We start from the raw sequence: 12485 nt of genomic DNA on the forward strand, positions 1-12485 counted from the left end.
ATTTGGTTTCAACATGACGGGGTGCCTGCCCATTATGGAAGGTGTGTTCGCGACCATTTGAATAGGTGTTTTGGGCGTCGATGGATTAGCCGTGGTGGACCTGTTGCCTGGCCCCCACGCTCACCTGATTTATCGAGCCTTGATTTCTTTCTGTGGGGGGGCCCTCAAATCTATAGTGTATGAATCGCCTGTGGAGACGGAAATGGATCTCGTGGCGAGACTCGTCTGCGCTGCTGCAACTGTCAAAGAAACTCCAGGTGTGTTCGACCGTTTCCACCAATCCATGCTGCGTCGGTGTCACGCATGCATCGCGTCTCATGGTGGAACCTTCAAGCATCTGTTGTAACATCATGAAATGCATCCATTGTTAATATTATGTCAAATAAATGTTTGCCACTAATTACTGTCTTGTGTCATTTCTGCTTCTTGTGCCTCTGCTACTACTTTCCTATGACGTTTCCGGTTATGGGTTCCTATGCGATTCACATTCCTTTAGATGTTACCTACCTCCCATAAACGTTTGTACCAATATTTGTGAGACACCCTGTCTACATTCCTCCCCCCCCACCCTCTCTTTTTTTCTTTCGAAACAAACAGTGGTTGTGGTGATTATATTGTTTTCGGGGGTTCCCGCACCAGGAATAGACCGGAACGTAATCGTCACACCATTGATAATCATTTACATATTCGATTATTAAAATTAAGGCATTTCATTAATGTGCATTCCGTTTATAAATTTCCATTTCGATCTATGATTAATTTCTGAACAACATTTTATCAGCTGCCTTTAAAAGGAAGTTTTAGTTACGCGTATAAAAGTTTGATAGCTTTTTTTTAATGGCAGTTGTTCTGTTTTTGTTTGTTTTTTTTATTTCAGAGTTCGTCAGATTTTTCGAAAGGGCATTTTTTATTAAAAAAAAGGAAGAAAGAAAAAGAAAAGGGGAAAAAAGAATAAAAACAAACCACCAAATTGCAATAATTATAACGCAGCACTTGGTGACGATAATCATCCTCATGTTGCGTCCTCTATCGGGTTTCTCTTACGGTATTTTTCTCTATTTTCTTCCGAATTGCGTTTTTTCGAATATTTCGACTTGTCCATGTGTGTGTTTGTGATTGTATTGTAACGTCCGTGTTGTTTATATGTCGTCATCGTGTCCTAGGTAAGATAAAGCCTTTCATTTTTTGGCAAAGTAAGTCATAAGTTTTAAAGATCTTATAAACGTATTTATCAGAATTATTTGAGGTGGCATTTTGTTGCTCTTGCTGTACATCGAGGTCATGTTCTGTGTTTCAAAAACATTTCTTGGATTTCATAACTAAATCTATTTCTTCTTGTTTGCACCCCTTATATCTTCGTCATTTTTAGTTAGTTGTCATTAAGTGTGTAGATATAAACTGTGTTCTTGAAATAGTGTCTGGTGGATAGTGTACAATTCGTGCTTCTCGTTGTATGAACGTGACGTTGTTGATATTTGGATAAACCAGATGGCAGAAGCATAATTCAAGAGATCGAAATTAGGTGAGGGGGGTTTGTGTTTTAAAGTTGCATATGTATTGTTCTTAATTTTAGCAATTAAATTTTGATGTGCATGTTCATTTTATTACATTTCTGTTTCGTTTTTTACTTTATGAATTAATTTTGTATATCGTTGGGCTCAATACATTTTGTGTAACGTACAAAATAAATTTCAGAAACGTACGAAACATATTTCGTTTTGATAAACATTAAAAGAAAGTTCCTTGTACATTTTATTAACATGTCGTAGTAGTTATTTAATATTGCCACAGCATTAGGAAAAAGAAGAAAAAAAAACTTAGTTGGCGATCTGGTAATAGTGTGGAGAATGAACTGTCACTGAGAAGGAAACCCTTCAGATAAACATTCTTTGCAGGATAAAATATACATGTCAGGTCCCATTTTCAGAAGTGTTCTCTTCATTCATACATTTATCAAGTGTTAATAATTTTGATTTGTGCAAGTGTGGCCATTAGGAATGTGTATTAAATGATGAAATGAAAAGCAACCATCTGTTTATTGTAATGAAGTGCCTCTAGGTGGATATCTAATCACTTTTTTTTTTTTTTTGGTTTGATTATATCAGTTCCTCAGAATGATTACTTTTGACAAGCTTAACTGCAAGCGTATGGTCAGCAGCAAATTTGCACACAGTTGTGTCCAAGAGGAAATTTGCATTAAAAGCCAAGACTCTTTTATGTGAAGCTTGTGGTGGAATGGAAGGAATAAGTGATACTGTATTCACTGTAATTGCACAATTCTTTTTTTCCCCTCTAAAGGTGGTTCAATTCGAATAAATTTAATTTAACTTTTCCAAAAAATATTTTTTGCATATGAACTGTGTTTTCTCCTCCATATACAGACAGTCTTGTTTTATTTTTTCCACTTTGATAAATAGATAATAAACATGATTTTTACTCTTCTCATTTCAGGTCCTTGGACTGGGCTTAGGGTTAGTGTATTTTCCAAAGAAAAGAGGCTTGTGAGAGAGCATGTCTGTGTGTAAATTTAAAGTTCACTTCCAACAAAATAGATAATTTTATTACTCCTGTCACCATATTAATTCATTGTGTTGTGTATTTTTTATTATTCTGTTCTGAGTTTGTTTTCTAAAACACAATGAGAAACTAATAGCAGAGCAATCAAAATGGCATTGAAAAGTGAGTGGTAACAAGTATGTTAATTGATAGAAGAATAAGCACTGGTAAGAGTAAAAGAACTCAGAGATGACTTTCAAGAAAGGTTCAACAAAGTTGCCCCTCCCAAAATGATTCTGAAGTTGTTCAATGAGTAGCATTAAAAACAAGCCAAAGTCTGGACAACCATCCACATATTTATAACAGCTTGTAGAAGTTGTAGCCTCTACTGAAAGATCCTTAAGAAGTTCCTCTAAAAACAGTACTGGGAACTCGGAGTTCCCAAGGCCACAATGCAATGCAAAGGAACATTAAATTTTTTTTCTGCAAACTGTTTAAACCAACAGTGTGAACCTAATGATATATCATGGAATAAAACACAGGAAGTTTGTGTACAAAGTTTTGGTACCATTTAAAATGCAGCAGTGTGCCTTTTTTTTTGTTTTTTTTAATGAAAAATTCAGTTTAATAGGGTTCAGAATCAAGGAATGTTAACTTGTGGAGTTAAGTAATCAACATTTTCATGTGGAGTTGTAACATGGTCTACCTTATGTAACAATTTGGTTAGCAATATCAGCCAGGTACATTTTTTTTTTCTCCAGAAATTCTTTGATGGCTGATTTGCACCACAATTAGAATGATTAACAGTTTTGTAACATGTGTGTGTGGGGAGTAAAAGGTAAAGTTCTATCCCAACATATAAACCATGGATGGACATCCTGCAGGCTGGGCTTAAGGCCACCTAAGCCCTTTTCAAATGACATGTGCTACCATACCTAAAATATTGGTATAAACCTTTAATACTTGTTACACATTAAAAATGTAACCTTTCACACTTTGTGGCATCTTACAGACAGGTTTTTTGCATTTGTTTTTTTTCTTTTAATTTTGGAGTGGAACTATATTCCCCTCCCATGTAATCTTCTCCAATGATTTCTAAAATGCCCATAATTAGGAATACCTATAAATGCAAGCAGCTGTTTTTCTAAAGTGTTTGTTCATACTCTAGCAGGACCATTAGGCCATAGGAGTTTGCAGCCAGTTGTTTTGATAGCAAATACAGTCATTAATTTTGCCATGTGGGGTTGAATCATGGTCAGCTGGCTGTGTCAGGCCCATGGAATACATATGATCAAAACTTATAAAATAGCATATGAATAGTCACAGCATGTATTTCACCAAATGTTGACATTCTTGTCAAAGTCATGCTAATATATTTTATTTCTTGTGTTATTATATGACCAGTGTATAATCTGTCATATAAAGGTGGGAAAGATAAGATTAATGTTTAAACTACATATTGGACCTTTTTTATTTAGACTTCCTCCTTATATACCTCTATTTTACAGATATCATTGACCATATGTAACTCTCCTGTAATATGTTTTTTTTTTAAAAGTGGATGGATTATTTTCCATAGACTTTTTGTAGATATTCTTCATAATATCTATACATAATAGCACTGTTGTAATGCTCTCTCTGAAATTTCTGCATTTGCTATTGTCAGCTGCTCAGACAAAGTATGGGTAGTCAACAGTGCCACGCACAAATACAATATTCTGAAATAAATTGTACTGAAAAAAAAAAAAAAAAAAAATATATATATATATATATAAAAATAAATTAGAATTATGATTAAAAAAATAATAATAAATAATGCCAGCAGCATGGCAAAACAAGAGCGAAAATACTCAAATAGTCAAAATTAAACATAACGATCAAAGTAACAGGAAGAGAAGAGAAGGGTAACAAGAGTAAAAATATTGCAGCAGAAACTCTCCAAGATAATTTAGAAAATCTAAATGCAAAGATAATAGAATAATAATCAATTAGATTTTGAATGCCAATTAAATAAAAATTTAACGGCACGCTCTCTGATGGGCACCAAGTCCAAATTTATGTGAAATATCACCAGAGATGTAAACTAACTACAATAAAATAAAACAAAAATAAACCAAAAATAGGCTGACCATTATGCCCCATCATTTAGATGGGGCGTAATGGTCAATGAATGGACCACAAGGCAAATAATGGTCAGGGAATCTCTGCATTTCGACCGCCGCAGAGGCGAGTCGGCCAAAAGATCAGTCCGCCACCCGATCCCCAGATCGAACTGCCAATGCAGAGGACCTGAATAGCAGTGGTCCTGATGCAGCGAAAATTAAAAATAGGACTTGGACTTGGTGCCCTTCAGAGGGGGTGCTGTTAAATTTTTATTTAATTGACACTCAAAATCTAATTGATTATTATTTTATTATCTTTGCATTTAGATTTTTTTAAATCAGATACAAGCACTCCAATGCAAAGCCACACCACTCACAAAAAGTAATCTTAACCAGATTATATAGACAAATAATGAACTATGGATGGCAGCATGGGGCGTTTTGGACTCTGTGCTCTTCAGAGGGGGTGCCATTAAATTTTTATTTAATTGGCACTCAAAATCTAATTGATTATTATTTTATTATCTTTGCATTTAGATTTTCTAAATTATCTTGGAGAGTTTCTGCTGCAATATTTTTACTCTTGTTACCCTTCTCTTCCTGTTGGGCCGACCGGGCTAGCCGAGTGGGTAAAGTACCTGCCCGGCAACCCAAAGGTCGCGGGTTCGATTCCCGCCTCGGGCTTGGATCAAAGTACTGCAAAAACCTTGGGAGGTGCAATATGGCCACAGAAGCCGATGCGCCAACAACTATCAAATCAAAAAAAAAAAAAAAAAAAAAAAAAAATCTTCCTGTTGGTTTGATCGATATATTTAATTTTGACTATTTTCACTCTTCTGTCTTGCCATGCTGCTCGCATTATTTTTATTTATTTTTTAATCATCATTCTAATTTATTTTTATATTTCAAGCATCATGTAGAGGCATATGGTTTTTGCTGCCTCTGATGTTTGTTTTACCTTTTTATTTTTATTATGAAAGATTCAGTTTTCAACTATTTCAAATATATATATATATATTATCATGAACAGACTGCAGAAATATGCTAAAGAATACATGAAGGTGAAATCAGTAAGCTAATATATATAGTTTGCTAATGCTTTTAAACAATAAAAAAAAAATGCCCTCCACACTATACCCATAATAAAATAATTTCCGTCTGTGCTGTAATGAATTGAAGGCTGCATGCCATAAGCTTTACTTACTGTGAAGTAGTGTCTTGAAGTGTCACATATGAAGTTACATTAGCCAAGATTATATTATTGCCAATGGTTGGTAAAGTGAACTTTATGGCATGATATGCAGAAATATTTGTGATTTTATAATGTTAATAATTTTGTCATGATTTCTTATATTTCTATTCTGTTTGTGTTAACTATGTGTTTAATTTGTAATATTTCATATTTCAAATAAACTGTTTTTATAATTACATTTTTTTATTTTTTTTGTCCAGTTCTATAGACATCATAAAATATCACATGTATAACATCAGTAGTGTCTTATAAAGTCATTCTTCACACAACAGTTCACACTAACAGGATTTTGCACCTCAGCTTATAGCATATAACATGGCTATCAGATTTTTGTAGATTTTTTTTTCTTGGTTAGCACTAATATACAAATATCAAAAATAAAATAAATAGCTATTTAAAAACTTAATTTTCAGAACAGTAGATGTGAGTGCAGTAGCTTTCTACATAGAATTCAAATGTTCATAGTGCAAGCATGTGTGATTTCTAAATAACTTTTTTCTTATTAGTAAATAATTTTCATATTGTTAATAACTATTAAAATAAAAAATATATATTATGCAAGTTATTTTTATACAATAAAATTTAGAATCCTGTAACCTGGCAACAATTATTTTATTTTCTGGATCATAAGATGCTGCGCTGCCAGGTTTTACAAAGAGAATATGTGCAAAACATATTATTAGCCATATGGTGCAAGGAAGCCTGAGGCTTATGCTGCACCTGGCAAAAAAAAAAAAAAAAAAAAATTTCTGAATTACTGTGTGTGTGTGTGTGTGTGTGTGTGTGTAGAAGGAAATCACCAAGAAAGAGAAGAAAATGATGATATCCAGCTCAGGACCCTGGGTGTGACAAGCCCATACTCATCAGATGTGAGCCTCTGGGGGTAATTGTTACACAATACACATAAGTACAGAATTGAGCTTTTGCTTGTTGTAGAACCCAAAAAATTCATTAACAGTTACATTGATCATTACCAGTGTTATGGTTAAAACTTTTGCTTCCTTCAAAGAGTGCATCATCTTTAGTGTTATTGAGAGCATTGCTTATCTCCACATTTCTTGAAAGACTTGATAACCATCACTTGTTTCACTGACTCCTACAACTTTTTTGCCCATTTGTACACCTGTGAAATGGGTTTAATTTAGTGAACCTCTGTATTTTAAATCTCTCCAGTAGTCAATTATTAAATTAATATTTAATTTAATTCTGAGGCCAGTTTATTTTCTCCATTGTGATCTTTTTGACCTGCAATTAACAAGAAATGATATTTCTATAGAAAATTCTCATCCAACTGTGTAAAGGTTCTCTTGCATCCCTACAGGTCTTAGAAACTTTAGTTTCCTTTCAGGAAAATTTTATTGCTAAAACCTTACACCTAAGTGTAAGGTTTTAGCAGTAAAAGAGTAAACTTTGTTTATTGTCAAACAATCAATTTAGTAATAAACCACTCCTTGAAATTGGTTGCAAGAAACTGAAAATATCTTTCTTCATATTTACAAGAATTTAGTATATAGAATTGTCATCTATAAGATAATTTTTTACTTCTCAAACTGCCTCTTATAAATGCTTAATATCTGTCTCTAAAATAAAGCTTAAGCATAGTTGTAAATTCATTTAACTGAACAGCAACAACTCAAAATTTTTATTAGAAAAATTTCAGAATAAATGTTCAAATCTTAAAGCCACTCTGGTTCAATTACAAACCAAATCTTGTTACTTATTACTTGCTATAATTCAGTTATTGAATTATAAAATAAAATAAACAGGCAAATAAAATAAACAGGCTTTCTCATATCTGCTATCTTTAGAGAGAATTCTAAGTAACACTAGGGTGTAGGAACTTCTTGAACACATTTGTTTTTAACCTGATGTTTAAAGTGAATTGCACTGACGTCTAGAACCAACTTATTAAAATTATGTAAATGCATTTTAAATTCTTTCCTCTAGCCATGTGTTTTGAACTTATTAACATTTGGATAAACTTCCATTAGACACTGGAGTGGTTAGCATTAAATTCTACTTCAAATGGAATCACAAACAAAAATTCTCTAATGGGTATTCAACTATAGGAATTGGCATCCTGTGATATTCCATTTTTTTTAAGTCTTGAAAAAAAAAAAAAAAAGTAGTGCTTTTAATGGAAGTATGCACCAGTGAGTCTTACATGAAGCATGGATAAGTAACTCACAGTAGTGCTTATATTTATCGGTAAATACTATAATTCTAGATTTAATTTTAACACATATGTGATTAGACCAAAGCATATAAATTTAAAATTGACTTAATATAGTAATGATAAATGAAACAAATAATGATTTTAGGCACTGAAATTTTGCAAATAAAGTGTATTTGCTTCAGTCTTTCAAAATGTTCTCATTTTTGAAAAAAAATTGTACGAGTTCAGGAATCCTGTGGGGCAAAACATAATACAGTAGATAGATTATTCAGTCTTCAATTTCATTTGTCCTATTTGCATCAAATCCTGATTGTGCCTCTATCTATCTATTTGTTCCACTTATTTTGCATAAGTGCTGTAAAAGAATTTGTTGATTGAGAAGTCCATTGACTGGAGTTGGCTAGTGAGGTCTCCGTGTGCTAAATGCAGCCTTGCATCTGCATTTAGCAGATGTCCTTTTTGTTGGCTCCATTACATGTGATCTGAACTGGTCATATGCTAAAAGAGCTGGCTCTTTCAGAAGGCCACCAAGAATTCCTTGACCATACCTTTTCCAGCCACAGTTTCATTCTTTTTTCGTCCATCTCTCCTTTATTATGAATTCGGATTAAAATTCTTCATAGAATTTTATCTTTGACCATTGTCTTCCTTTTGTTTGATGTAATATGTTAAAACAGCAGCATAGTAGTTTCTTGTTCTCTCGGTTGAAAGTTTTAATCAGTTTTAGAAATTTTAGAGTTTATGGACTTTTTTGGTGGAACATAAAACGTTGGGGAATTTTGTTCATGTTACCTTCCTCTCCAAGTTTGATAAAATATTTCTTCCTTGCATTAATCACAAATTTTTGGGACTGCAAAATCTTATTTTTGTACTTAGCTGTAGTCATCTTTTGTGCTGTTCTACATTGCTCAACAAAAGAAAATATGGTGTAACTCATACAATTTGTGATGAAGCAGGACAAAATTTGGTATGGTCGTGCACCAAAGAAAAACGATGAAAAGTAGACTACGAGAAACTTCGGACAGGTATAAGGTACGTTTATAGGGGTTGCATAAGAATTACCAAAAAAGGTCATATTACAGAAGTTGATACAAGATGCTCAAAATTATGGTCACATAACATCAGTATAGTATATGATCCCATCCAACAGCTAAACAGGGTGAACCATGCTTGATATAAGGGTGTCTATAAGATTCTGTGGTAACAAATCCCATTCTTCCACCAGCATGGACCTTAGCTCACCAAGTGACGAAGGAGGTGGCTGTCAGTGTACAATGCGGTGTCCAAGGGCATTCCATATATGTTCAATTGGATTTAAGTCTATTGATTTTGCTGGCCACAGCAGTTGTTGGATTGCTTTAGTTTCAAGATATTCATCCACCACTTGAGCTCTATGTGCAATGGTGTTGTCCTGCATGAAAAGAAAATTTGGGCCAACCATCCCCTCTACAAAGTGCACATAAGGTTCGAGGATCTGTTCTTGTTACCTGTGCATAGTTATGGTGCCCCTATCAAAAACATGAAGGGGATATGGCCATTGATCATTATTCCACCCCACATAAGAACACCGCTCCTACCGTGTCCCTTTCTCGGATGTCGGATGGATGGTACTGCATTCCTTGTCTCCAGATTAAATAACATCTATTTGCATGGCTCCAAACCACATGTTCATGGCACTAGTTTTGAGGAGATATGCGATGTTTTGGGGTTAATGAGGTACAAACCACTAGCTTCATTGCATAGATTCCACTTGAATTTAGCCTTCTTAACACAGTCTGGTTTGAATTGTTTTCACCTGTGGCTGCAGCAACCCCGAAAGACAGTTGATGACAGGACATTGTAGGGTTCCTTCATTGTAGGGTTCCTGTTACCTCTAAATGACCCATAATTACACAAATTTTGATGCACATGGGCAGACAAACGGTGGTCCGGTACATGTCTGTCTGGGAAGCGTTCTCCATAAATTTGTTGAGTGGCTCGTCCATTGCCCTCTGCTAATCAATACATTAGGTGCATGTCTGCTAGCTCACAGTTCGTATATTGATGCATGCTCTTCGTGCGGCGACTACTGCTTGAATGAGTAAACCAGAAATTTTCCCTCTCGCGAACTGATGAACAGTGCAGTGTACTGACTTGCGGTGACATTTCCGGTTATGGGTTCCTATGCGATTCACATTCCTTTAGATGTTACCTACCTCCCCTAAACGTTTGTACCAATATTTTTGAGACACCCTGTGTGTGTGTGTGTGTGTGTGTATGTATGTGTATATATATATATATATATATATATATATATATAATATTAAAAAAATATATGTTATATGGTAGTTATTACAATAATATAATTATAAAAATTACATTTCATAATACATAATATATTTATTATGTATTTATAATACATTTCAATATACATAATTATATATATACAGTATATAATAATTTATTCTTTATATAGTGGTACTAAGTAAATAACAATTATAGATCACCACAAAATTAAAAAGATACTGTACACCTTTTTATAATGAAATAAACATATAAATTTTAAAAAATAAGTTTAAGTAACTTAAACCCAAATTACGTGGCACCCCTGGAATGTTGTTGTGGCACCCCAGTTGAAAACCGCTGAGTTAGAAGATAGCCATCTGTCATCACCCATAGCGAGTCAGAAAGAAAGCTGGCTGCAGATTGTGAAAACAGATGGCAATCCATAACATGAGAACTTGTTTAGAAGGCACATATGCCAAACACGATTAAAGGTCTTGGTAATGCCAAGCACTTGTTTGTGTTTCACCAAACGTTTCCATCAAAGATGAGATAAGATATGCCAATATATTCCCAGAGGATCAACTGGCAGAATCCATATTGGCAATCATTGAACAGATGAACGGTTTCAAGATATTTTAACATTTGGCAGTAGATGGAGTTCTCGATTACTGTGGCAAGTGTAGAGGCAACTGCAGTTTTTTACCTATTTTGATGGCAACAAATTTTCATGCAGAAAGAAAAGCACCAGTGGAATAAGAAAGTGGAAAAAGGTGGCACAAAATAGGTGCAATCTCAAGAGTACAGGTTTTGAGAAGTGGAGAAGTGCCATCAGGACCTGGAGCTATCTTGGCATCGAGAAAGCTTCAGGTACTGGTGTTCAGAATCCTTCTAACATCATTCTGTAGGAAGAGGCCAGGGGACATTGAGTGGAATATGTTTGGTATGGTAGGAGGATAATTTGCCAAGATCATTGATAACAAGGGTTGGAAGAAAAGTAGGATGCTACTAAGTCAGCTTTATCTTTAGCTGAGGATGCAATAGAACCATCAGGTTGTAACAGAGGTCAAGGTTTATGTGGGCATTAGTTGTGGCTAATGGCTTTGGCAAGAGACCAGAAGGATTGATTACTACTTAGACAAGAAGCAACCATCTGGGTCTGTGTTACTAGAAAATTGAAGCTGTTGGCATTGCTGACCATTAGCAAGCAAAATTACATACTATTAGGAAGGAAAATTAGATTGGCAAAAGTAGAGTTTCAAAGAGAGAAAGTCTAAAAGTTGAGTGATTTGTACAGTTAAAGTTGGAGAACAATAGAGGCAACAGATAGCACAATGGAATAAAGAGATGTTAAGCCACAGATCAATAAGAGGTGATACCACATTAAAAATAATCACTGACAATGCATATCAGAGGGGACATATTTACAAGTATAGGTAACCCTCATATAAAACGGTAGTTCGGTTCCTATAAAATCTTGTGTAGTGCGAAACTGTGTTATATGCGATTAAGAACCAGTACAAAAAAGGGGGGTTATGTTCCAAAAGCTAACAAAAATACATCATTCTTGATTTCGTGTATTTCATCGTATGGAACTAAGCAGTTTTGAAGCTCCTTTCAGTCGAAGAATCTGCATTCAAAAAATAAGATTCAAATTGTTCGGCTAACTTTTATGCCTTCTCATATGATATTTAGTATAAAATTTGGAAGTTCAGAATTTTCATCTGTACTCTCATCCTCTGAATTGATTTGCTTTACTTCCAGTGCTATTTCCACCAATCTGCTTCGCCAGTCTCTTTTTCTACCAGTAATTCTTGAACGTCTTCAGTAATCATATCTTTTTTTTTTTTTTTTTTTTTCTTAGGAGCATTGGCGACTATGGCCATATTACTCTGTGTATATTGTCTGTAAATTGCGTGTGTTCTGAGGTCGTTTTTCTGGATGAAAAACCCAAGCTTCTGGGAGAAAACTCGGAGCCACATTGTGAAAAGGGCCCATAAAAGTTGCTTCCATCATGGATGGGATTCGAACTCAGGTCTTTTCCACCCAGCATGGGGAGGACGGTGATCCTACCAGCTGTGCTAGCCACAGTTATATCATCAAAGCCTTCCCCTCCTACCGACTTAGCAAGTTCTACTATTGCACTGATTCTGTTTTCTGGTGGTTCGACCATATTTCCTGAATGAACTGACTCTGG

The 12485-nt window shown here is 34.6% G+C and overlaps 1 protein-coding gene across 4 annotated transcripts in view; it reads left to right on the forward strand.

Annotated features, from left to right (window-relative positions):
• Window positions 1–1045: 1045 nt before the first annotated feature.
• LOC150087936 (CUGBP Elav-like family member 1) overlaps window positions 1046–12485 on the forward strand; it is a 549389-nt gene continuing 537949 nt past the window's right edge. For 2 of the 4 annotated variants that reach the window (XM_090369279.1, XM_090369282.1), the window contains exon 1: window positions 1046–1163. In XM_090369279.1, the coding sequence (XP_090225405.1) occupies window positions 1144–1163 (20 nt within the window). In that variant the 5' untranslated portion in view covers window positions 1046–1143. The other 2 variants (XM_090369281.1, XM_090369280.1) reach the window with 2 other exon arrangements.

The sequence above is a fragment of the Mastigoproctus giganteus genome, chromosome 3, assembly GCF_048544385.1.
Source record: "Mastigoproctus giganteus isolate SK-2022 chromosome 3, ASM4854438v1, whole genome shotgun sequence".
Taxonomy (NCBI): Eukaryota; Metazoa; Arthropoda; class Arachnida; order Uropygi; family Thelyphonidae; genus Mastigoproctus; species Mastigoproctus giganteus.